Here is a 24,750-nt window from a genome sequence, read left to right as displayed (position 1 = left end):
TGTTCTGTCCAGGCTCCTTGGTGAAGACTGAACAAACACAAGCAGCTGGGCCCTGTCTGGGGTGTCTTTGGGTTGAGTCAGGGGAGGGGGTGTCTGGCAGTCCCTTACATGCAGGTGTGACAAGAAACCTCTCTCATTCAGGGCCATCCACATGATGGCAAATCGAAGTTTTCATCTGAGTGTCAGAAGATCTGGGGCTGAGACCCATATTTTTGACCACCTTGCCATATGAACATGGGAACGTCTTTTCTCCTCTCTGGGCTGTGGGATTGTGTTAAAAGTTCTTGGCGCATTTGCCTGAAAACCCATCTCAAATCCAACGGAAGCCCGGGAGTCTGGGTTTCATGGGCACTGGCTCTCTGCCATATCAGCAGGTCCCATCTTAATCCAAGCATCCAGGGACTGAAACCGTCCTCAGCAGATCAGGGTGGGGTGTGGGGAAAAGAGAAACCTTGGAAGCAGAGAGCCCTGGGCTTGAAATCCCAGCTCTGTCACTGGAAGACTGTGTGATGCTGGGCAAGTGTTGTGGCTTCTAGGCGCACTGTGCCCCTGTCAATAAACAGGGATAATACTTCCTCCCTCTTAGGAGGATAGTGAGGAGGATTTCATGAGATGATACATTTAAAGCACCCACAACCACTCAGAAATCAGCCTCCCTACTCAGCCCACTGTGTCCCAGGAAAACATGTTCCCACACCAAAGATCAGCCTGGCAAGGAAGGGGACAACAATGGCCAGAGGGCTGACCCAGACTGTAGAGGAGGCTTCCACCTCAAAAAAGGGCAGAGTGCAACGCAGAGGCCTTGGATAGGGGTGGAGGGGGACAGATGGAGAGCTGGGGAAGGGAAGGTGGAGGAAAAGGGGACCTCTGAATGGAAAGCAAAGGAAAGGAAAGGAAAGGGGGGCAAGAGAAAGAAGTTTATTATTCTTCCTGCAGACCAATCATGGGGCTCCTGGAGTGTCGAATTCCAGCTCCTGCAGCCAGATGTGACCTGTTCCTGTTATCATGGAATATTAATCAGAGGGGCCCTTGGGTAATTGGGGAGTTTTGATTAGAGAAATAGCCCTTATAATAATAAGCAGGCAAGAGCCTGGGGAAACCCACCCCCAACCCTGGCCGCCCACCTCTTAGGCTTCGTACTTCTGAAGCCCAGGGACCTGGACCGAGGAGGTGGAGGGTATGGAGATGGGGATGGCACTATAGCTACAGTGGGGACCAGGAATGGACCTGGGGTGGGGAATGCAAGGATAGATAGGTAAGAATAGGACTAGAGACCGGAGGTCCGAGGGCCCAGGGCTAGCCTGGCTTCACTCACCTCCCCATCAATCATCACATTAGCTGTTCCCTGGGCTTCCCCCTCGCCAGGCCCCCCTCCCAGCCAGCCCTCTGCCGGCACTGCTGCCTCAGGCTCTGGCCCTGCTGGGACCCCAGCTCTGTTGCAGGCTGCACATGGCCCCTGGGCTCTGTATATTTAGACGGTTAATGAATCTTCCTGTTTGGCTGGGCTAGACTAGAGCACGAGATGGAGGGAACGAGGGCAAGAATGAAGAGGGAGGATCAGCACAACTGCCCCCGCCCCAGAGTCCCTCTGATCACAGGGATCTCAGACCCCCAAGTTCAGAAAGAGCCCAAGCAGTCCAACTCAAAGAATCCAGAAGGTTACTCACAATCCCACCCTCACCCTCAACTCCCCAGGGGAACCACAGCTTGAAGAGAGAAGACCTGGGTTCTAGTCTTAACTCTTGATTTGCCCTCTCCTGGGCCTCAGCTGCTTCTTTGTATTGAGGGCATAGGACTCAATTTATCCTTTTACCAAACTCACTCAGCACCCATCATATGTCAAGCTTTGTACTGGGCACTGGAGATTCAGAGAGAAAAAACTATAGCCTAGTCCCTACCATGGAAGAGATCACCGACTAATGATAGAGGCAGACTTGTGACTGTCTTGCACTGAGATAAGAATCACAACAATCAAATTGATTGAGTGGTTATGACCTGCCGGGCACTCTGCTAAGGGCTTTATATTTATTATCTCGTGGCATCTTTTCAACTGTCCAACATCATAGGCAATATCAGCTTCCCCATTTTACAGATGAGGAAACTGAGTTACTGAGAGTTGAAGACTCCAGTGGTTGCAGTCCAATGTGCTGGAGTCAAGAGAGACATATGCATAACTCAGGAGGGGAACTAGGAAAGTTTTTCAAAGGAGAAGACAGTTAATATAAGCTGCACCGAAAATTTTTCATTGTTACTGGAGGTGTATGTTTGTGTATATGTGTGTGCATGTGTGTGCGTGCATGCGTGTGTGTATGTGTGTGTAGATAAAGAAAACTACCCAGACATAGCCAAGAGTGGTGGCCTGTGCCTGTAGTCCCAGCTACTTGGGAGGCTGAGGTGGGAGGACCACTTGGGCCCAGGAGTTTGAGTCCAGCCTGGGCAACATAATGAGACCCCATCTTAAAAAAAAGAAAAATCACAAAAGCCCAAAACTACCCAGAGGAGATGGCTTTTGAAGTATTCTCCAATTTTTTTATATTAGAAAACCACTGCAAATACATAAGATTGTGATGAAAATCGCTTACACAGGGCCTTCATCCACATTGGAATTGCTGGGTCAGAGCGCCTCCACATTTTTAGGTTTTTGATGTGTATTGTTACTTAAGTGGCTCCCAGACAGGCTGTACCTGCTGAAACTTCACCAGCAAAACAGAGTGTAGAAAGGGGCCATTTAGTGTAGCACTGTCCTTCTTTCAAAAGTGCCTGCAGCTCTAGTGAACCTGTTGAGGATGGGAACAAAATAGTCTCTGGATCTTAGGCTGTGGTGCATGGGCTTCTCCTAAACATGGCAACACATCCTTCTCGACTTTCCCAGAGCATTCTAGGCCATTATCAGAGTGAGTGTCCTTGCTTCAGAATTGGATCTCTGGCTGCTAGAGTCTGGCTGGGGAGGAGCATGGATTCTGGGTGGGAGAAATACTCATTCATTATTCATTGGCTCTTTACTGAGGCCCAGGTTCACTGCCCCGAAGGAGCACACATTCTGATGGGAAATGGTGGCTCCTTACATCAAAGTATATGTGTTTTTTTCACAGAGCAGTTTTGCTTACATCATCCCACTTACATTCAACAGATGAAGAAGATACCCAGGCCTCAAGAGAAGACATGGCACATATGACTTTTAGGGGCAGAGTCAGGCCTCAAATGCAAGTCTCCCGATCCTGACTCCAGGCTCCTTGTAGGGGTTACAGCAGCCTAGGTATTCCTCCCCTTGGGCCTTCAGGAGTCAAGCCTAGGACAGCTAAACCCTGGGGCTGGGGCCTGGAGGAGCTTGCAGCCCACCACCCATTGCACCCTCACTGGGGACATAGCAACCTGGGCTGAGGCCAGGGAATCTTAGCAGCTGAACCTTCTGATTCAAGTGGCCAAGCAGTGACCAGCCCGGAGAGGACTCAGGCTGCCTAAGGCTGAGTGAAGGAACCAAAGGCTGCCTCGGGACTCAAAGGGTAGTAAATGGCGTTTACGAAGCAATTACCAGGGCTGGGCACTGTTCTAAGGGCTGGATGTATGTTTATTCACTTAATCCTCACTACAGTCTCATGAGATGGCTGCTACTCTCAGTGTCATCTTTTAGATGAATAAAACAGAAGCACGGAGGGGTTTAAGTAAATGGCTCAAGAATTCACAACTAGAAAGTGGTAAAGCTGGAATGTAAACCCTGGCAGCCTGACTCCAGAATCTGGGCTCTTAACTACCACACTAGACAGCCCCTGAAGCCACGTGGCCAGCATCGAGGGGTACAGACCGAAGGGCCCAGGTTCCTTTTTTCCCCAAGCTGCCACCATCACTTTGCCTTACTAGTGTGGTGAAGCACCTAAGTACTTGGACTCCACATTCTGGCTTCTCGAGTTCAAGTCCTTACATACAACTTCCTAGCCATGTGCCTGTGGGCAAGGCATTTTCCCTCTCTGAGCCTCCATTTCCTCATCTGTAAAACAGAGATAATCACAGTCCTACCTCGGACAGGGACCTCTCCGAGACATCACTGCAGCAGAAGGTGTCAACGAAGTAATGCACATGAAGTGTGGAGCATGGCGCCTGGCCCACAGTAAATGTTAGCGTTTATTGGAGGGGAATATAAGAAGATGTTGACTCTCCAGATTGCCTGGATGGTAAAGTGAGCAGTGGAGGGCAGGGATAGAGCCCTGGGGTGACTGTCCCAGCCCAGCCAAGCCCATTCAAGTCGACAAACATTTCAAAGGTTTATTGATATTGCCTCTGTGCTAAACTCTGTGCTGGGCACCATTCCAGGTGAGATGCAGAAATGAAACACTGGCTCTGTCCTCCGGAAGCTCACAATCTACTGGGGGAGACAGACACTGGCAGTGTGAGCAGAAGCGCTGTGAGGGCTCAGAAGAGAACACCAACTTGGCCTGGCTTGGGGATCAGAAATGTCCATGAAGAATAGGCTCAATAGGAGTTTGCCAGACAACGGGCAAGGGGACGGGCATTTCTGGCTGATGAGAGCACATACAGAAAGGCACAGAGGTTTAAGGGTGCCTGTTCTGGTCAGGTGCAAAGGAGTAGCTTCGGGTTGTTGGGGTGTAAGGTGTGCGTGGTGGGGAGGGGTAGAGGTGAGAGACTAAGGAGATGGGCAAGGGCCAGATCACCCATGACCCTGAAAGCCATTCTGAGGAGTTGGGGAACGATGGACAAATATGAAAGGTAAGCAGCGATGGGCAAGATCAGAACTGAGTTTTGGAAAGATGGCCCTGGCTGCTGTTTTGCAAGAGAGGGAGGTGGAATGGAAGCAGGGAGACCAGTCAGAAGGCTATTGCCATCGTCCAGGTAAGAGATAAAGGTAGTACAAACCAGAGTGGCTGGTGGTATTAGGGGTGCTCAGAAATGGGCAGAGTCAAGTTCAGTTCAGAGGCAGAACTGAAGGCAGATTTCAAGGATAACCCGGAAGTTTCTAGCTTGGGTCCATCTGTAGTAAGACCTCAGCTGAGCTGGGAGCAGACACCTGTGCTCTGTAAACTTGTCTCTTTTTCCCTTTTGGTGTTTATTTTCATTTCCTTTCGGTTTCCTTGTAAAGTTCATTTCAGAAAATTCCCATCTTGTTTCAGCTGAACTGAAGGGAAGGGAAAAGTTCCCATACTCCAGCTGGGGGACCAGGGTTCCCAGGGCCTCCCAGAACCCAAGCTTTGCTAGTGACCACTCCAGCAGAGTGATGATGCACAAACTTGGAAAGATCTGGTGGACTAGGGCCCAGGAGAAGGCTTGGCATAGCTTGGCAGGCCTGCTGGGTGGGCGGGGGATGGGGGCGGTTTGGCCAGTATCTGGGGATGGCAGCGCAGAGAGAGAAGTGAGCAAATCCTGTCTTTTGCCTGTTTCAAAGGAGAATGGCTCCCTTCCCTGGGCAATGCCCCTAAGTCATGGCTATCTCTGGTCTTTTCTTCTCTGGATTTCACACTCCCAGGCCCCACTGAGGGGTGTCTCCCAGGAGCATCTGTGCCAGAGAGAGGGATCCCAGAGTCCACAGTAAATACCCCATGATGGGGGTGGGGTGGGGGATGAGAGGGATTAAGAGGCTGTGTGGTGGTTTGAAGAGGCAATGGGCTGGAAGTCGGAAGACCTGGGTGAGGGCCAGTCCCGGTGAACTCTCTGTGTGACTGTGGGCAGTTCCTTCTTCCCCTCTTTGGGCCTCAGTTTTCCCATCCATCCAACAAGGGGGCTGGACTCGAAGGTCTCTAGACGCCCTAACAGCTTGAAAGATTCCATTCTCTTCGCTGAATCTGCCCAGGGGGAGGCCTTGGGGGCTGGGGCACCGGCAGGGGCTGAGAATTCCATAGCAATTTGCATGTGAAAGCATGTTACTGCCATGGCTATTAGTGTGTGCAGGGGGGCTGAACACAGTGCTAGGACAGCTAACTGTCAGGCTGGCCGGAAAGTCCCAGGCAGCCGGGGTGGGGGAGGGAAGAAGGCCTGCCCTGAGGTATGCGTGCAGAGGCTGGCCAGCCACAGTCAGCATCCAGACAAGGGTGAAACTGCTGGATCTATAAGGCTCTGCCCAGCCTTGAGATGCCCAATTCTGGGTCCGGGCTGTGAACCAGTGAGTCTGGCCCCTACGGATACCGCCACGCTATTTTGCTGATGAGTGACTTCAGAGCTGTGTAAGGTGCCACAGGAGAGGGACCCCCAGAGAGGGGGGCAGACTATGAGTACATTTTCGCGGTCTGCTCCGAACCAGGCCTAAACCTCCCAGGACCATAGTTTCCTCAGGGTTATAATGTGTCATTTTGGTAATTGCCTTGTGTAAACTTACACAGTTTGTCAATATAAATACTGTGTATATATAGGTTTGTTTGACACATACACACACACACACATACACACACACACACTCATAGGGATTCTGAGAACAAGGCCACACAGTATGCAAGAAGGGCAACCGGCTCTGGCCTGTGAGGCAAGGAAGCTGAGTCCAAGGCTTCGCTCTGCCAGCATTCCCTGTGTGCCCTTGGATAAGTCCCTTCCTGTCTCTGGGCCTCAGTTTTCTTTTTTTTTTTTTTTTTTTTTGAGACGGAGTCTCGCTCTGTCGCCCAGGCTGGAGTGCAGTGGCGCCATCTCGGCTCACTGCAAGCTCCGCCTCCCGGATTCACGCCATTCTCCTGCCTCAGCCTCTCCAAGTAGCTGGGACTACAGGCGCCCGCCACCACGCCCGGCTAATTTTTTGTATTTTTAGTAGAGACGGGGTTTCACCGTGGTCTCGATCTCCTGACCTTGTGATCCGCCCGCCTCGGCCTCCCAAAGTGCTGGGATTAGAAGCGTGAGCCACCGCGCCCGGCCACGGCCTCAGTTTTCTTATGAGGGGTTTGGTCTGGAAAAGAGCTCTCAAAAAAGTCCTAGCTCTACTGTTTCCTGGCCCCTGACTTCTTAGATTCTACCTGAACCAGCATGAGGGCAGCCAGTGAGGCTGCTAGCCACTTCCCCTGACAGCAAGCGTTCTACCCAGGAAAATCCAGCCATTGTAGAGTCTCCGGTGCAGGGGGTGGATTCTAGGGTCTCCCTTGGTTTCCCCTGGTGCCCTGGAACTGAAGGATCCACATGGAGCTTCTCCCTAGGGACCTGGCCAGAGAAAGGGGGCAAGCTCTTCTCTTAGAAGCCAGCTCCTCACCCACCACCGCTAGGGAGGCTGGGAGGGACCAGCCATAGGGCAACAGTGATAGGCAAGGGCTGAGGACACCTCTTCTAGTTTGGGCAGCTTCTGCCTACAGGCCCTGGGAAGTGTTTATCATGGGTATGTTTTGCTCAGGTACCTGGCCACGGGCTAGAGGAAGCAAGCTGGCATTAGAACCACAGGATAACTTCTTAGGATGTTTTACAACCTCGCAAAAGGCTGGCTTTGGTGGATGATGACAGCAACAGTCAGGTCATAGGGTCCACTCTCAAAGCAGGAACACTCCCCTAGAAGCTCAGCCCCAGGGCCAAATTGTCTACTCCGTCCCTCATGGGAGAAGCAACAGCTACTATTTATTGGTACTTGCTATGTGCCATGCATTCAATATTTGTTTAAAAAAAAATGAATAAGTGAATGAATGAATGACTCACTTTAGAACCCAAATTTTAAATCAGTGTATTCTCCATTCTACCTCTCACATTCTTGTGACTCAGTCACCAGTACAAAACAGAATCAAGAGTTACCTGGGCACTGAAAGACTTTTCTAGAATGTGAGGTCTCTGGGAGCAGGGACCTTGTCTATCCTGCTTTTCACTGTACTCCAGTGCCCAGACCATTGACTGGCATATAGTAGGTACTCGGTAAATATTTTCTGAATAAATGAATAAACCTAGTACTACTCCTTCATTACCCAGACAGGCATCTGCCTGCCCCTGGTCAAAAAGGGAGTTGTGGCAAAGCAGGGACAGGCCCTCAGGTCTCCAGCCTCTTGGTCTAGGGCTCTATCACCTGGATTAAAGGGCCCCATGGCAAACTCCTCCCACCCTCCCATATCCCTTCATCCTTATTCCCTCCAACTCCCAGCTTTCCCTTTTTTTCTCTTTGCCAGCTGAATAATTAACCATTGAAAACAGAAACTATAATTACTCTCTCCCCAATGCCTTTAAATTGCTTTCATTTTGGGTTCTATGACCCCTGTCCTGGGTGGGGGCTGGTCTCCCCCTCAGCAGCCTCCCAAAGGGGAAGCCAACCTAACAAGCGCCAGCTGGGGCCCCAGCCCCCCAGATCCGATGTCCAGCTGTATGGGAGGCCGGCAGCAGATGGGTGAGGAGGGTCCCAGGCAGGCTGGGGCTGACTCAGCTGGGGTTGTCAGTGGGACGTGCCCAGGCAGGACAGGAGGCCAGGTAGGCAGGCGGGCTGGATTTCCAAGAGTGATTGATGCCAGGTGGCCAGAGGTCCGCTTGCTCAGCAGGGTCCAACCTAGGATGGCCCCAGTGGGGCCTGGGTCTTTCCGTAGGTTGCTTGGCCCAGCTTCATGCCCCTGCCTAGTGGATACCAGGCCATTCATGTCACTGGTTCCTCAGGGAGGCCACCTGGGAGCTTAAAATCAACCAGTGCAATAAGGTCACAAGAGCCTTGGCCTTCCAGCTCCACAAGGCCTTACCTTTCAGGGAAACTGAGGCCTGGTTAGCACCTGCTCAGTTTGACTTTATTGGTGAACAGGGCTCAGCCTGCGGAGAAAGCCAGGCAGCCCCACCCTCACCTGGGAAGCATCCTGTATCCCTGACTCACCAGGAGCTTAGGCCCAGCTGGGACAGGAAGGAGAGTCAAGGGTGGGGCAGTCTGGGGCCCTACCACTGGAGGCTCACACCTCCTGCCTCCAGCTAGCTGAGCTTGGTCCCTCCCTGACCAAGACAGATGGAAAGGGAATGGGGAGTGGAGATGGGGAGGGCTCCTGTTTTTTAAGATCCCCAAGGAAGCATGCTTGCTCAAAGGCAAGAAGTGGGAAGTCATACCCCTTGCTCTCAAGGAATACCTCTTATTTGCTTGTGGTGTAATAAAAGGCCTGCACTTGTATCCTAGTGCTCCTGTTCACCTGATGTGTGTCCTTGGGCAAGTTACAGCCCCTCACAGGGTCTCGGTTTCCTCATCTCAAATATAAGTCAGGTAATTCCCCACCTACCACCCTCACAGGGCAGTTTGTGAGACTCAATGAAACAAAGTGTGTAAAAGCATTCGAACAAACTGGCAGGTGCTGTCCAGGTGAAGGACACAAGGAACTACTAAGCACACCGTGTGGCCAACGGTGTGAGCACCAAGCTCAAACCAGCGCCAGCCATGGCACCCATGCTAGGGCAAGGGAACAGCCAGTTGTGAAGCTTCTGGGCTACCCAGCAGATTGCCCCACTTTCCTTCATAAAATCTCCCTTGGATTTGACTTCACACTCCCACAGCTGCTCCCAGGGGGCCCCCAGGGCTCCATCCCCCACTGGGAGGGTTGAAGGCGTGGACTGGGTCGGGGACTACTGGAGGACACTCAGTTGGAGAAGTGTGGGAAGTGCTCACTCAACTGAGTCAGGCTCTACCCCAGTGAGCAACACCAATCTGGCCTGAACCAACCCTGATGAGAGACCCCCAGCCCAGGCCAGGCCCCACTCTGGGCAGGCAGTCAAGCAGCAGAGGCTCCATCTGATCCAGGCACTTCCTTTGGTTAATGAGAAACCAAATAAACAGCCTCTGCCCCAGCTGGCTCCAGGAGCACCCCAGCCAGGCCCAGCCCTACACTAGCCCAACCTTCCTTCCCTCCGCCTGCAGGCCCTGTGGCTTTCCGCCCCCTTTCTTCTCCACCAGCTCCCCACTTCCCTCATAGCCCGGGTGGATGCTTGGCTAATTCTCTGGGGCTTCCTACTCTGGATCACTCTCTCTCTCCTTCTTCCTCCTCTTTCCTCTGCTGCCTTCTACCCCATTTTTAGCTGCTGGATCTCACTTGTCCTCTTCCCCTGACATCTGTCTTAGCCGTCTCCACAGGGAGTCCCCCCACAAGACCAGCAGGCTGCTCTAGGCTGGAGCAGGAAGGCTCCAGGCCCTGCCAGTCTGCCTCTCCGCTGTGGGATGGAGGCCAAACCCTCTTCAGGGCCCTCACCACACTCTTTGACTTGAGCAAGTTACTCATCAGCCTGTGGGAGGTGGACCAGGTGCTCAAGGCTGCGCTGCTCTAGCTTGAGGGTATCGACTGCTGGCCAGAAGCCCCCAACTATGCCATGGTGGTGGCTGTGGTGTGGCCCAGCTCAGAAGCAAGATTCTTCTGGCTGAGAGGTAAACTGGGCAGCCTGAAGCAGGCCCAATATCCAGTAGGCTGCAGCTGAAGTTCAGATCTTGGGAAGTTATTTCTATCCACCTCCAGGCGTCCTGAGGCAGGGCAGGGCTGGGCCTGCCAGCAGGTCCCAGATCTAGCCCTAGCTAGGTGGTGGCAGTACTTGTGGACACACCCAGGTCCCCATGGGAACATCCCCTCCTCCATTAACCCTCTCTAACTGGGCCTGTGCCAGACTGGGCAGATGCCCGTGGCCTATGCCACAGAGGTGACAGGATGAACAGGGGAAATTGTCTCAGGCTCCATGACAGCAGAACAAGAGAGCAGAAAAACCTGGGGTGAAGGGAGTGGCAGGAGGGGCATAGGGCATTAAAACATCTTGCTCTACTAGGATAGCCATCCTCTTCCAGTACCTGCCCCAGTCACCAGTGGTTTGGGCACAGGAAAGCGCACACACGCACACACCCCCACCACATACACACTCACACAACTCTCACTCTCCATTTCCCAACATCACGACACCATTTTACACCCATTTCTCCGTGTGGTTAATTTTTTTTTTTTTTTTTTAGTTCTCATTTTTTTCTAAGAAAAAAGCAACAAGAAAATAATTCAGAGTTTATACAAAACATCTTTACATTATTTTTTTCCAAAAAGACTAGTATTTACACAAATGGCAACAGAAACAAAAACAAAAACCCTTCCGACTGCCACCTGGAAGGGGCTGGCTGTTCTGCTCCCTCTCCCACCTGGCACTGGGGTGGGCAGCTGGCCAGGAGGCAGTGTGGAGGTGGATGATGTGAGGCCCAGCTCCTTCCATGGCTGCTCTGGGAGTGCCTGCAAGGCGCACTCAAGTGGCAGTCTGTTAGCAGCCGTGCTGGCAAGGAACTGGGGTCAAAGTGCACAGCGGGCTGGCCCAGCCCCAGGCAGCCTCTTCCTCTTTCCAGGCCCCAGCCCAAGACTGGGACAGCAGCAGGAGCTGGGTTGGGTGGGGGTTACCCACCTGTGCTAGGGCCCAGAAAAGGAGCAGGCCACCTGGCCTTATACCCGCTTAGGTCTCCACCCTGGGCCTCTGTTTCCCCACCAGGCCAAAGGATGCCAAAGGTAAGGAGAGAACAGGGTGGGGGGTTGGGGGGAAACTCCCAGCTCTGCAGGGCAAATAGCCACCTGGGCACCTCACCTCCCTCCACCCCCCATGAGGTCATCTGCTTGCAGCAGCTCTCCTGTTCCCCAGGCAACAGCCAATTAAGACATTAATTACCGTGAGAGTGAGGGAGGCAGGAGATGCCCAAGAATCCCACAAGGAGGGGATTTTTTTTTTTTTTTTTTTTTTTTTGTGGAAGGGTGGCAGTGACTACCCCATTGCCAGGATAAGCCTCGTAGAAGGAGGGTCAGGAGGGGAGGGTGGGACACCTTGCCCAGTGGCACTTTCCTCTTCCCTCATGGGCGGGAACAGCCCTGGCCTGCCCCTTACCCCACCAGAAATACCAAGGAGTCTATAAAAGAAATGGCATCCTATGCTTCCTGGCTGACCACATCGTGCCCCAGGCCCTCTTATACTGGCTTGGGCCAGGCTCACAAAGCCTGGGGAGGGGCTGCCTTTTCCATTTTTCCATTTTTCTTCAAAAAACAGATGAAAATGAGTTGACAGCTAAAAAATGAACACAAACGCATTAAAAACAGTGATGATAGCGGACAAGCAGTCCTGGGAAGGTGGCAAGGGGGGCGAGGGAGGGGCAGGGCCAGGGGACTGTCTCCCTGCCTGCTGTCCATCAGCATCCAGCCCTGCCCTCCAAGAAGGGGCGCCCCCACGGAGCCCAGAGGCCTGGCCAGAGGGGGAAGGCACAAGAGCATGGGGTTAGGGGCACAAGCACCCCCCTCCGAAGCCCAGGGGGCAGGGAAAAAGGGGGATTATAAAAGCCAATAAACTACAAAACTAAATACAAAGGTGGGCACAGCTGGCGAGGGGAGGGGGTGTGGGGGCGAAAGGAGAGGTCCGGTCCAGGCCGACTGTCCCTTGGGGGCCTGAGGCCGTGCCGGGCACTCAGACCTTGTAGTAGATGTTCGCCGGGCTCTGGGGCGGCATCTCCTGGACGATGTAGACAGGGTGCCCGTAGTCCCCACTCACCTTCTCATAGTGGGGGCAGTAGTTGTTCTCTGTAGTCCGTAAGGGGATGATGATGTCGCTGGGCTCGGTGCCCGCTGTGCCACTGCCCCCCTTGGGACTGGCCAGGGTACTGAGCGAGAGGGCAGCCGCCCGCTGCTGTGTGTGCTTGCGGTGCCGCTTGCGGAGCTTCAGTAGTAGGACTGTCAGGAAGATGATGATGAGCAGGAAGATGACGCAACCGGCACCGACAGCCGCAAACAATGCCACCTTGGAGTTGAAGAAGCCATCAGGGTCCCCGCTGCTGCCCCCACTTGCACCTGGGCCACTCTTCTCTTCCTGGTTCACAGTCTCTGAGGAAGGGAAAGGGGGAGGAACAGTCAGCCAGGGGTCCCAGGGACACACAGCAGATTTCAGGCCAGGCCCGGCTTGCATTTCTTCAGAGACAGGGCCTAACAAGGCGACAGAGCAATGGCTCCTGTCCTCTGGGAAACACGTATACACTTACCATGCTTGCCATCAGAGTCACCCAGGGAGCCCCGACTACCAGGGGCCTGTGTGGCCATCTTGACAGTGTTGTCTGCCTCCTTACTGGGCCTGCTGGTAGTCAGCTGCTCAGGCGTCACAGCATTGGGATCTAAGATGGAGACAGAACAGGTGAGAGGGAGGGACCTGGCCAGCATAGGTGCCCTCACTCATCAAGGGTGGGCCAAGAATGGCCTGGATACTGTAACCCTACGCCTGCTCCCCCACTCCTAATACACATGCACCCAGCCAGGAACATCTGTTCCAAAGGTCAAACAGGGTGGGGTGAGGGGACCCTCAGACTAGGCACTCACCTTGCCCAACCTTCATGACGATCTTCATGGTGCGTGTGCGGCACACACCCCCCTCCCGGTTTTCCAGCCCCTCCAGGCTTCCATTGGATGTTGCTGTAGGAAGAGGCCAGAGAGTAAGAGAAATCAGGAGGAGAGAAAGGTCTACTAGCATTACCCAGGAACTCCCGTTCTGCCTCAGCCAACAGGGAGAGAAACTGCAGTCCGGAGAGGGAAGCAGCTCCCATCTACCAGTGAACCTTTTCATTTTCTTCCCTCCCACTAGGAACAAACTGGCCTAGTCCAGCCCAGGCCAAGAACAAGCCCCACCCCCAGGGGCGCTGCTCGTCTGTCACCAGCAGGCCATGGCCCCTCGGTAAGGTCTGCCTTCTCACTGGGATCATAATGGGGGCTTCTACATAGACTGAAAGGAATTCTGGAGTAGGAATCAGGAGAACTGGGTTGGAGTCCTGACCCTATCTCTAACTCACTGTGTGATCTAAGGCAAGAAGTCCCTTAGCCTTTTGGGGCCTTGGTTTTCCCTGAAGAAAAAGGCTGAATAGCTGGCTGATCCCAAAGGGCCTGGCAAATGCTACCATTCCCAATATTAGAACTTAGGTGGGCAAAGAAAATAAGAGAGAAGCAACATGAATTGGAGACCTCTCCTGCCCAACCCCTGGAGCCAAGGTGAGCTTGGTAAATGTTGGGGCCAGAATTCCAAGACCAGGCTAGGAGGTGAACATGCCAGTCTTCAAAGGGGATCAGATCCAGCAGGGCCTTAACTACGTGCAATAGCATTGCACCACTTAGAAGCTCCCATTACTACAGGAGAGGAAAGAGTTAAGCCCAGGGAGAGAGCCAGAGGATGGGATGGGCGGGACTCACAGGTAATGTAGTAATCATGGTGCTTCTTGAACTCCAGGCCCATGTAGTTGGGGCTGAACTCCTGGAACTTGATGGTAAAGCGTATTTCCTGCTCTGGCCTATTGCAGGTGACCAACACGTTGGGGTCGAGCACCGTGCTACAGGCAGCTGCCTGCTCAGGCCGCACCAGGTACAGCTTGTAGTACTCATAGGGCCGCCCTGCTTCTGCTCGGGGGCAGATGATGTCCAGCTTGTCTCCAATTTTCGGATAGATCACCAAGCCCTTCCCACTCAGGAACCTGCCCAGAAGGAAGAAGATGGTCAGCCTCAGGGTTGGGGGTGGCCCCAGGCCATTCCAGAACCAGGGAAGCGGACGAGAGCCGGGCTGGGCCTACTGGGTGGAGATGGCAAGAGCAAGCCTTCTGCCCTTCCTCCTTCCTCAGGCTGGGGGTGGGGAGAGAGAACCACACTACCAGGAGGGTGTGGAAGGGGTGGCCCATGGGCAAGGCTGCCAGGCTCTGACTGCTCGGCAGGGTGGAGCACTGCCTGGCTAGGGGAGCCCTTTGTCCTAATGTGGCATTTCCGCAGGGGGCTGACGTGGCCAATGGGCTGGTTACCAAGGTGTCAGGCCCATGCTACCTGGAGGTGGCAGTCTTATATACCCCCACCCCCAACAAACATTCCTTCATGACCGCTGCTACTACCTCTCCTATACCCATACACACGTGCGCACACACACACACACACACATATACACACACACAGCAAGCCCACACATGTCTTAGTCACCACCCCCCGCAGCTCCCAGCCAAAGGCTGGGGGAGCTCAATCTGTCTGGGACCCATGTCTTCTCCCCCATCCTTACTAATCTTGGGCATGATGGAAAGATAGGAACAGGCATCGCCTGGAGCAAAGGGATGATGGCCACAGTCTCTGGCCAGGTGCAGCTCTGCTCACTCCCACTGCCTATTGTCCTAATGGCAATTCATCCCACCCTCAAAATGCAAGAGCCTGAATTCCTAAACTTGATTCATCTCATTCCTAAAAAGAACAGAGGAGAAGAGAAGGGGCTCAACCAGAGACAACAGATCATAGAAGATAGGGCCTCATCTGTATCCTAACCTGTCACCTCTATGTTGCTCCTGAGAGGAGATGGACAAATGCCTTTCGAGCCAGGTTCATATTCTAATCCAGAAGGCAAGGCACTGGGGGACAGCAGGGAGGGTCAGCTGCCCAGGACCACCTATCCATAGGACTCTGTCCTTGCCTAAGCACACAGAAAGAAAATGGTGCTCCGTTGGCCATTTCTGAGCCTGGATGGGCTGGTGCTGAGAGCAAGGCAGAACCATGTAGGAGAAAGAACACAGACTTTAGAATCAGATTCCAAAGCTAGGCCCTTACTAACTCCATGACCTTGGATAAGCTGCCTGTTCTGAGCTTCAGTTTCTTCTCTTGTAAAGTGGGGGTGGCAAGAGCCCCTACCTTCCAATATTGTGGCGGGGAGACGAGGCAGCACATGGAGAACACCTGGCACACAATAGGCGTTCAACATATTTAACTGCCTCTTAGAAGCAGTCTCCCAAGAGGCAGGAGGTCAGATACTAACACTAAGTATCTATGAGCTCACTCTCATATTTTGGAGGGGAAACAGGAAGAGAAGATATGGCTCCATCGTCAAGGACTTTACTGTCCAGTTTGGGCCAGAAAAGTAAATAACCCACACTCGAGTGATAGACAACACCAGGCTATCTGTAGGTATGTGTGAGGATGATGATTCAAGCAGCAAGGGCTGGAGGCAGGGAGAGGAAAGAGATAGCTCATCTGACCAGGATGGTCAGTGATGTATCCACAGGAAAGGCAGGATAAAAGTGGGTCCTGGGTGAGGAGTAAGAAGTCAACACACTGAGAGAGTAGACAGCAGTGGCTACGACACAAAGCCCAGGCCAATGATTGGTCCAGCTTGGCTGGGAGTGAGGACAAAGAAACAGAAGAAGAGGTGGAAAAGTTCACCTGGGGCCAGACTGAAAGGCCTCAAGGGTCACAGCAAGCAGGGTGGGTTTCATCCCATTGGAGAGAGGCTCTCAGAGCAGGAAGGACAATGGAAGGCTTCAGGCAGTGCTTAAAGAGAAAGAAGCTGACAGTGTCATGCACCAGTTCACAGGCTACCACAATCATCTGAGAAAAGAGTGGTTCCATTTCCTGAGGGCCCATTACACCAAAGGGACTACAAGCAATACGGGCCTACTGGGAACTCTGGGCAAATGCCTTTGCAATGCCAAACCTGTGTCCTCATCTGAGGGAGGGAAATGATACCCAAGTAGGCAAAGAGGGAAACTGACCACATGGATGAAGTGGACGAAGAAAAGCAGCCTTTCTTCCATGTCGAGTGAGGCTCCACCAAATTGGGAGCTGCCATCTTGATGTGCAGGAGGGTACAAGCCAGAATGAGATGGCCTCCCCACTGGTACCTAACTATAGAGGGCCCAGAAAGGAAGTAGGCATGGGATGGAAGCCTGGATAAACATTTCAGATGGAATAACCCTGTCCCATGCACCATACAAAGCCAACAAGTTTCCCCAAAGCCTCTAGAATTCTCCAGGCATTTTTTTCCCTTTCCAGTGCTCACAACGGTTCCATCCAGATGGCAGGATTAGACAACTGCTCACATCTTAGAGCCAGCAGGAACCTTAGAGTCCAGGCCCTTCATGTGAGGGAATGAATGATCAGATGAACATTCCCATTGAAAAGAGGGGTCTAAACCTACCCAGGACAGTAACCCGATGGGTCTAAGAGGCCCTAAAACATTGCCTGAATCCTTGTACTGTTGCATCTTAACAACACATATATATGCAGCTACATAGAGGGCACAGAAAGGGAGACAGGCCAGCTCAGCTTTCTAACCACTCGGTTCTGGCTTACTCACCAGGGAGTCCTGTCTACTCCAAGTGCAGTCTCCCATTGCCACCCAGGTTCCAGAGCCCTGGAATTGGAACAGGGCTTCTAGCTAATTGGGGTTCTACCTTGAAGCCAGAGGCATTGAGGAAACAGATGTCTACATGATGGAGGAGGGGGGAGAAGAGAGAACTATTGCCCCCAAAACCCCTCAGAGTCTCTTCAACCTCAGTGAACAGACTTCATAAATATTCATTAGTTCATTTGCATGGCAGCTGGCAGAGGGAAACTCACCTTCCCTTAAAGTGCAGAAAGGAGTGGAGCCTGATGAGACCCGCCTTCCCTGACCCTGATCCCCCATACTGGTAACCTTCTTAGCATCTCCCCTACCACTGGGCAAACCTCATCTTGACCTGTCAGAAGCTCAAGAGAGTGGTAAGGGGCCATAAGGGATGGGTGTATAGCCAGTGAGAGTGAAGGCCAAAGCTAGGTAGAACACTAGCCATACTTTAAAGAGGGACCCTACAGTTCTCCCCTCTTACCAGATTAGGAGTAGGAGTAAGGGAAGAGGAGGAAGAGATGTCCCCAAGTGAAACTCTTTATCCCCCACCTTACTTCCCCCCACCCTAGGACCAAGCCAAGCTTTTCTGCCTGGGGCCACCCCCAGACAAAGCCCTTTTCTGAAAAATAAAGGGATTGACATGGCTCAGCAGGAAGCCTGAAGCAGGTCGCCATGGTAACCCCTGAGGCCTTCCCTCTCCAGCCTCACATAGCCCTGGGACCCCAGGGCGCCACCCCAGGGAGTAAAAGGACTTGGGGGAGGTGGCCTAAGCTATTCCCATTCTTCCCCTCTACCCTAGCCCAAGTTCTACCTTCAGCCTTTCTACCTAGCTTAGAAGCACCACCATGCCATCACTGCCACAAAGAATCCTGGGATATGAAAAGCCTGAAGGGGCTGGCGACAGTAGCCTCCAAGGCCCTGGACTGGCCAGAAACCAACTAACCAACAGCCCCCTCCTTGTTTTCTCCGGATAAGCCCTTCTCCACCCATGTGAATACAATTTACAGGGGGCAGGGAGAGCTTGCAGCTAGGAGGGTCTTGCCCAGAAAGCTGCCCACATCCCACCAGGTCTATACTTCTTTCCCTGTCACCCTGCTCTCAGGCTCTAGCAACTTGTGATCAGAGAATGGCCAAAGGGGGAGCCTGGTTCTAGGCCATGCAAGTCCAAGTCTGGTAGAAGACTCTAGCCTCCACCTCGATTCAGTGACCCCACCACCACTGCACCTGCACCTCCCAGGGTGGCAAGACCAATGGAGGACAGACCCCAAGCCAGAGCTCAAGTCTGTTCTCATCCCAGCTAGGGTGGGGAGCCCCCAAATTAAAGGCTCCTCTTTAACTCCCCCAGCTCCACCCAGCCCCCGAGGCTGGCAGGAGCAGGCCTGGCGTGTCCCAGCAGTGCCCGCCCAGGCGTGGGTGGGCAGGAACAGCAGCTGGGTCCTGGCACACACAGCTCTGTCAGAGGCAGGGAAGCCAGGAGAGTCCTGGAGGAAGCCACCCTCCCCATCTACACTGAACTATGCCCTTCCCTCTGCCCCACCTGGCTAAAGCTCGTGTCCATTATGAATTTAATACCCCCCTCCTCGATGTCGATGTCTGCTTTCTGTGGGGTCCCTGAGAAGAGAGATTCTTAGCTCAGAGAGGAACCAAAGGTGCCACTCAGAGCTCCACAGGGAGTGTGCCAGGCAGTGAGTTGGCTGCCTTTAGTTCAGGTCACCCAAGCAGTCAGCCCTGGGAGGTAGGCCTAGAAAAGTCAAATGAGGAAGTTGGAGCACTGCTTACCCCACACAGACAGGGCCTGAGTCACAGGGACAGATGCTTGCACACCTGCGAGGTAAGAGGGGAACTCAGGGGCAGGGAGCCAGGGCCTCTTCCCAAACCCCATCTTGAATTCCTGTCTCTCCTACATTTCAAGGCAGCAGGAATGAATGGCACACAACACAGCTCTGCCCCCACAGGCAAGTCATTGACTGGCCTTAGACAAGTCACTTCCCTTGTCCGGGCATATGCCTTCTTATCTGGAAAATGGGGCCAATACCTACTTCCCAGGGTTGTTGGGAGCATCCGATGAGATCATATATGAGAATGCATTGTAAGTAGCAAGGTGCCGCCTGCCTATTAGTTAGCATGCCAAACACAGCGTTATTTAGAAGTAAAAAGCTGAAGGAGCTTACATTCCTGGCTGCTAGCACCCTGACCCAAAACAATGACCGCGAAACACACCCAAGAGGGGCTGCTATGGTCTGCGGGGTAAGGAACCCAGAACGTGGCTGGTGAGCACCCCCGTATCTCAGCTCCTCTAATAATCACAGAGTGGACTCTCCCCAAAACCTGGTGTTCCCATGGCAACTAGCAGCCTCCTGGCTGGCCCACTCTCTCTCCTTTAGTCCCTAACCCCAGAAAACAGTGATGCACCATAGTATCCAGGGCCCACGCATCCCCATTCACCTGAGCGGATGAGGCAACAGAGAGCCCAAGGGAAGAAAGGGAACCCTCGATTCAGTCCCCACCCCAGCCTCACAGGTCCTTCTTGCCCTTGCCTGGCTGCCCTATGTGGGACAGGGAAGGCAGGGGAACAGGGGACTTTAGGAGCTGCTGGATTCCCATCACTCTCAGGCCCCCACCTGTGGCCAATCAGCCACAGAGTAGAAGAGGTCAGGTCCCTAACCACCCCGGAAAAGGGCCCCCTGAGCTGGCCTCCCCAGGACTGTGAGCTGGAACAGCTGTGTGGAGCTGGGGCCAACACTTTGGCTTGGAGCAGGCAAGCATGGGTTGGGGTCTGCAGCTGCCCCCACCCATGCTGGAGTCAAGGGTCCTGGATGCCAAGCTGAACCCCCCCACCCCCACCCCCTTGTAGGGAACGTTTGTAATGTGATCTCAGGCACATTCTGACTCCCTGGAGGTGGGGGAACCTGAGTGGGGGGCAGGAAGGGGTCAGGACGGGACTGAGAGACTGAACTGCAGCAGCTGGACTTGGCTGAGGACTCAAGTGTGAGGCCTGCCGGCTGCCCCAAGCTCCCAGGGGAAGAGGCTGCGGGAGGGGTCGCCTAGGACCATTTAGATAACAGCCCCCCAACTCAGACACACACACGCACACACAGAGGTTCCTAAAAAAACTCTAGCAGGACCAAACCCATCCCCCCACCTTGCGCTCATGGGGCAAATCTGACAGGAGGGGCCAAGGAGGCAGAAGCTCCTGCCACTCAGGGACTAGCACCCCAGAAGGCCCCAGCACCAATTTGGGAAAGAGGCTTGGGAGTCTTGGGCCAGCCATTCCAGCTTCCCCTCTCAGTCAGGGCTGGGGCCCGGCTGCACGCACCTTGGAACCTGGAAGCAGACCCCCAGCCCCACCACTTCTTTATTTTGATTTTTTTTTTCCCAAGGAGGAAGCAATTAAGCAAGGTTTATAGGCACTGGGAGATTTTCTTTTTTGGGAGGGCGGTTGCCAGCTTCTGACAGGGCTGAGGAGAGAGACCAAAAGCCGGGAGAGGAAGAGGGGAGGGAAGAGAGAAAATGAGCCCGAGAGGGAGAGCACGGGCATGTGCGAGAAACAAAAGGACTTGAGAAAAAGAGGCAGAGAGTGACTAAGAGTGAGAGGGAGTGTGAGAGCAAGGCAGAGCAGGCGAGCCTAGCTGGAGAGGGGAGGTGAGCGCTGCTCGCGGTGGGTATGAGAGGGCGAACTGACACGGGCCTGAGAGGAGAACTCGGGCAGGAGGCAGAGAGGGAGGGAGACAGAGAGGGACCGTTTATTTGAAAGGCTGTGGCAGCCTGAGGGTTGGGCGCGGTGGCAGAAGCAGCCCCCAAAGCTCGAGGAGAGCTGAGGGCAGTGCTTCCTTCCTGTCCATTTGCCCCCACCACCCCGAGCCAACACATGCAGACAGTGGCTGCATTCCAGACCCCTGAGCCTGGATGGAAGGGGGGGTGCACCAGGATCAGTCTCTGACCCTTCCCAGGATCTACCCAATTACAGAATGGAATTCGGACAGGTTCTAGAGAGTCTTCAGCCACCCCCCATCCCCACCCCACAATGCCTGCCCTCAGCTTGAGGTAGATGGGGAGGGGGGTCAGAGAGGATACCACCCCCCGAAACCTGTAAACCAGTCCAGAGCACTAAAGGCTCTGAGCACAAAAAGGGGGAAGCACAGACAGATCGTGTTTCTTCCAGCACCCCCAACTCTGCAGGAGGGCTCCTTTCCAGCTGTGGAGCTGCATGCTATCTCGGGTTAGAGACCCGAGAGAGCAATTAGGTCACTCCCATGAGCCCCTATGATGGGCTACCCCAGGCGGATTTCAACTCTCCTGGCTCAAGAGAGAACATTTCCAGCCTCCACCCTTACCGGGGAAACTGAGCACTTCACAACCACTGAGCACTTCACAACCTTCCCCCCTGGGCTCAAGCAACCCAGAGCTCCCAGAGCATTTTGAGCCCCTGCTATTAGGAGAGCGTTGTACCCCGTTTGGCTTCTGGGTAGGAAAGAAATTCTTGCCAATCCCTTTCCTTGTACCCAGGGAGAGCCCTCCACCCCAACCCTGGTTTAGCCATCCCACCAACCAGTAATAGGACTCTACCTTAATCGAGGAGAGGAAAACTAAAGCTGCCTTCTCCCACTCCAGGGCTGAGAGATCAAACGTCCCTGGGACCCAAGAGGCCAAGGTAGGCAGGGGCCTGGGAAGTTACCCGGGGCGGGGCGGGGTTGGGGGCGGGGGGAGGCGGCGGGGGGCAGCAAGAGTGGACAGGAAGAAATTTGAGATACAGGAATCAGTGATCACGGACGGAGCAGGTCAAAGCTCCCCAGTTTCCTGCTAAGTGGGGTTGTTCGCACATTGCTGGGACCTCCAGAAAACTGAGAGGAAGGGCAATTTTGACCCTGGGTTCCAACCTGAGTCCTGGATGCCAAAAGAGAAGAAGGTCCAGAGGTCACTACAACAGCCCCAGCGACTTCCCACTAAAAGCCCAGAAACCACTGAGCCACCGCCCTGAAAGGTGTGCGTGTTGTTTGGAGGGGTTGTGTGTGTGGTGGTGGTGGGGTAGTTGTGCAGGGGAAGGAGAAGAAAGAAAAGAAAGGATGTCCTTCATATAGCTGCCCACCCCCCGCCCCAACCCCTTGGAGAAAACTAAGCACAGCTCCCCAATCTGGGGGACAGACTCGGGGGCCAAGGGGACCTGCCTGGGCAGGAATCGCTCCTTCTCCACCCACCTCCCTCAACAGCTCGGCCGCCACTCTCCGCCCTGGCGGGCCCTTGAAGCTCTGTTACCGGCTCCATTGGACCCCTGACGGGCACTGGTTCGAACCCCCACTACCCAACGACCACTCTCCCACTCCGCCCCTCTCCACCCGCTGCCTTTGTGAGCCTGGGAGCAGCGCCCGCCTTTCTACCGCTCCGGCAGGGAGAAAGGAGGGGCGGGGGGCAAAAAGAGACAGCAAAGCAAAAAACCAGGGAGGCAAACAGGAAAGAAAGAGAAATGAAAATGGGAGAAGCTCGAGTGGGGATGTTGGCGCTGCCACCCACCCCAAGCGCCGGGTCCCGCTCTGTGTTCCCTCCACAGCTAAGCAAACGAGGAACCCCTGTTCTGGCCTCGTCCCTCGCCCGAGTCAAGCTCGCTCCTGGAGCGGCTCTCGGCGAAAATCACCACGTTCCCAGGGGCCCCGGAGGGAGCTGCGTTCTCGCCTCCACTCAGCTCTCCGGTGCGCTCTCGGGCGCCCGGACTCCCCAGCTCCGCATGTGCGACCACCTCGACTTGATCCAGGACGTGCAGAGGCAAGGGCTGGGAAGCCCAGGGGGTCACAACCCAGCCAAGTGCCCCTACCCCACCCCGCCGCACCCTGCTCCACCCGCCCGCCCGCAGGAAAACACTCGAAAAAGCCGGAGACAAAATGAGGCGCCGCTCCTCCTCCGAAGACCTCCCCACATGCACTCCGGGGCGTGCGGCCTCACCCTGAAGGAGTGCCTCCCACTCCAGCGTCCAGGGGAGATAAGTTACTCACTTGGGGTTGAGGGAGCTCCAGGATACGGGCTCCAGGTTCTTGGCCAGCGGTGTGGCGAGCCGGCACAGCGCCCACACGACCATCGCCACAAGCCACTTGCCGAGCCAACGCTGCCCAGGCCGAGCCATCTTCCCGGGGGCAGACTGCACTTCGGGATCCCTTGGCGCCTCCTCAGCAAAGCTCGCCTCGCCTTCCTCTGCCGCGCTGCGCTCGGAGCCGCTCAGGCGCCCATCCTCCGCAGCCGCCGGCCTTGAAGTGCTCCCCTCCCGCCGGCTTCGCTGTTGCTCTTCTCCGCCCGGCCGGCCAGGAGGACTCACTGGGCAGCCGCCCCCAACCCGGGCATGGGCTTCGGCCCCCGAGGACTCGTTCTCCTGGGCTCTCCGCTGCCGCACGAGGCGCGACGGGGGCTCTGCGCCCCCGAGTGATCCCGCCCGATTCCGCTCGACTCCCCGAGACGGTTCGGGGCTGCGCGCCCTCTCCCCGACGGGGTCTTCCCGCAGAGGTCTCGGTGACCGCCCCGACGCCTCGACCGTCCCGGGATCGCTGTCCCTTGGAAGAAGTGGGGGTTTCCCCACAACACAAGCTCGGTCCCCGGGCTCCCGACTGGGCCGCCCTGGCACGGGCTCCGTTCCTCCGGGCCACACTGGGACTCCGGGCTACGCGCCCCCGGACAGCTTCTACTTCAGCGCGGGCCCTGCTCAGTGTACTTAGAAGAGCGGGGAGATGCTGCCGAGCGAGCCAATCCCATTAGTTTGAGCCCCCGAAGCCTCAGCCGGGTAGCCCGGCAGCCTCGCGTCGCCAAGTCCTTGCTCCCAGGCGATCGAGCCCGAGGGTCTGCGGCCAGTGCGAGCCTCACACACCTCCCACTGCTGTCCAGCTCGCATAGACTCCCTCCGCTGCCGCTGTGCTGTCTACTCCCTTGCTCAGGCGAACGCAAGGCCAACCCTGCTCTCTTAGCCAATAGCAAGCTCAGTGGCGGGGTCCTTGCCCCATACCACGCCCCCAGAGCAGGAAGGGGGCGGGGTTTCAGGGAGCTCTTAAGGACGCCGCGCGCCCGATGGCACCAATCTGAGTGTGCGGCTCGTGCGGTTAGGGTTGGGCCCCGCTCAGTCCTGTTCCCAGAGCGCTCAACCCGTGGGAAGTTGGCACTCTCAAGAGCTGCCGGCCTGCTCTCCTCCCCACGCGTCTGGTCAACACCCCAGCCCACTGACCCTGTCCCAAGTACCCCAGGAAAGTATTTCCATTCTCTTTTTACACACAGGACCCCTGAAGTCCTGCTCTGTGCCCACCTCCGTGTCAAGGACAGCCTGTCTGCTCCTCGTCCAGTCCCACGTAAGGCTTTGGTGGGCTTTTCTCCTCTCGCCCTCAAAATGCACTGTCTGCTTGCACTTGGACCCGGAGTCGGGAACATAAAAGTGAGAGCAGTGGGAGGGGGACACTGGTGAGGGTCCAGTACTTGATTGGGGTTGGAGGTGGGGCGGGGAGCAGGGTGGGGTGTGGTGGGGAGAGAAGGCGTGTTCATCGCCCCTGGGGACCAGGCCTTCGGAATCTCAGCTTTCTGGGGGAGCCTTGTGGGACCTCTGGAGCCAAGATTTAGTCTTGTCCTGTCCGAAGGCGCGGGCAAGGTCCCTGGATAGGCAAGCGGGGATGAGAGGGCACGTCGATAAAGAAAGACACCTCGAGGGCAAAGAGGAAAAAGCACAGGGCACGAGACTTTTGAAAAAGCAAAAGCGGGCATCCTGGCCCCGAGAAGCCGGAC

General features: G+C 54.9%; 1 protein-coding gene across 1 annotated transcript; it reads right to left on the bottom strand.

Annotated features, from left to right (window-relative positions):
* Window positions 1-10,806: 10,806 nt before the first annotated feature.
* Window positions 10,807-23,932, bottom strand: EFNB1 (ephrin B1). Its single transcript, XM_003272670.3, has 5 exons — window positions 22,992-23,932; window positions 14,076-14,353; window positions 13,215-13,307; window positions 12,884-13,012; window positions 10,807-12,728 (listed from the first exon to the last, which is right to left on the bottom strand). The coding sequence occupies exons 1-5, from the start codon at window positions 23,117-23,119 to the stop codon at window positions 12,316-12,318; spliced, it is 1,041 nt and encodes a 346-aa protein (XP_003272718.1). The 5' UTR covers window positions 23,120-23,932; the 3' UTR covers window positions 10,807-12,315.
* Window positions 23,933-24,750: the final 818 nt, after the last annotated feature.

Source organism: Nomascus leucogenys, chromosome X, assembly GCF_006542625.1.
Source record: "Nomascus leucogenys isolate Asia chromosome X, Asia_NLE_v1, whole genome shotgun sequence".
NCBI lineage: Eukaryota > Metazoa > Chordata > Mammalia > Primates > Hylobatidae > Nomascus > Nomascus leucogenys.
The sequence above is the reverse complement of the archived record's forward strand: the minus strand, read 5'-3'. Positions and strand labels throughout refer to the sequence as shown.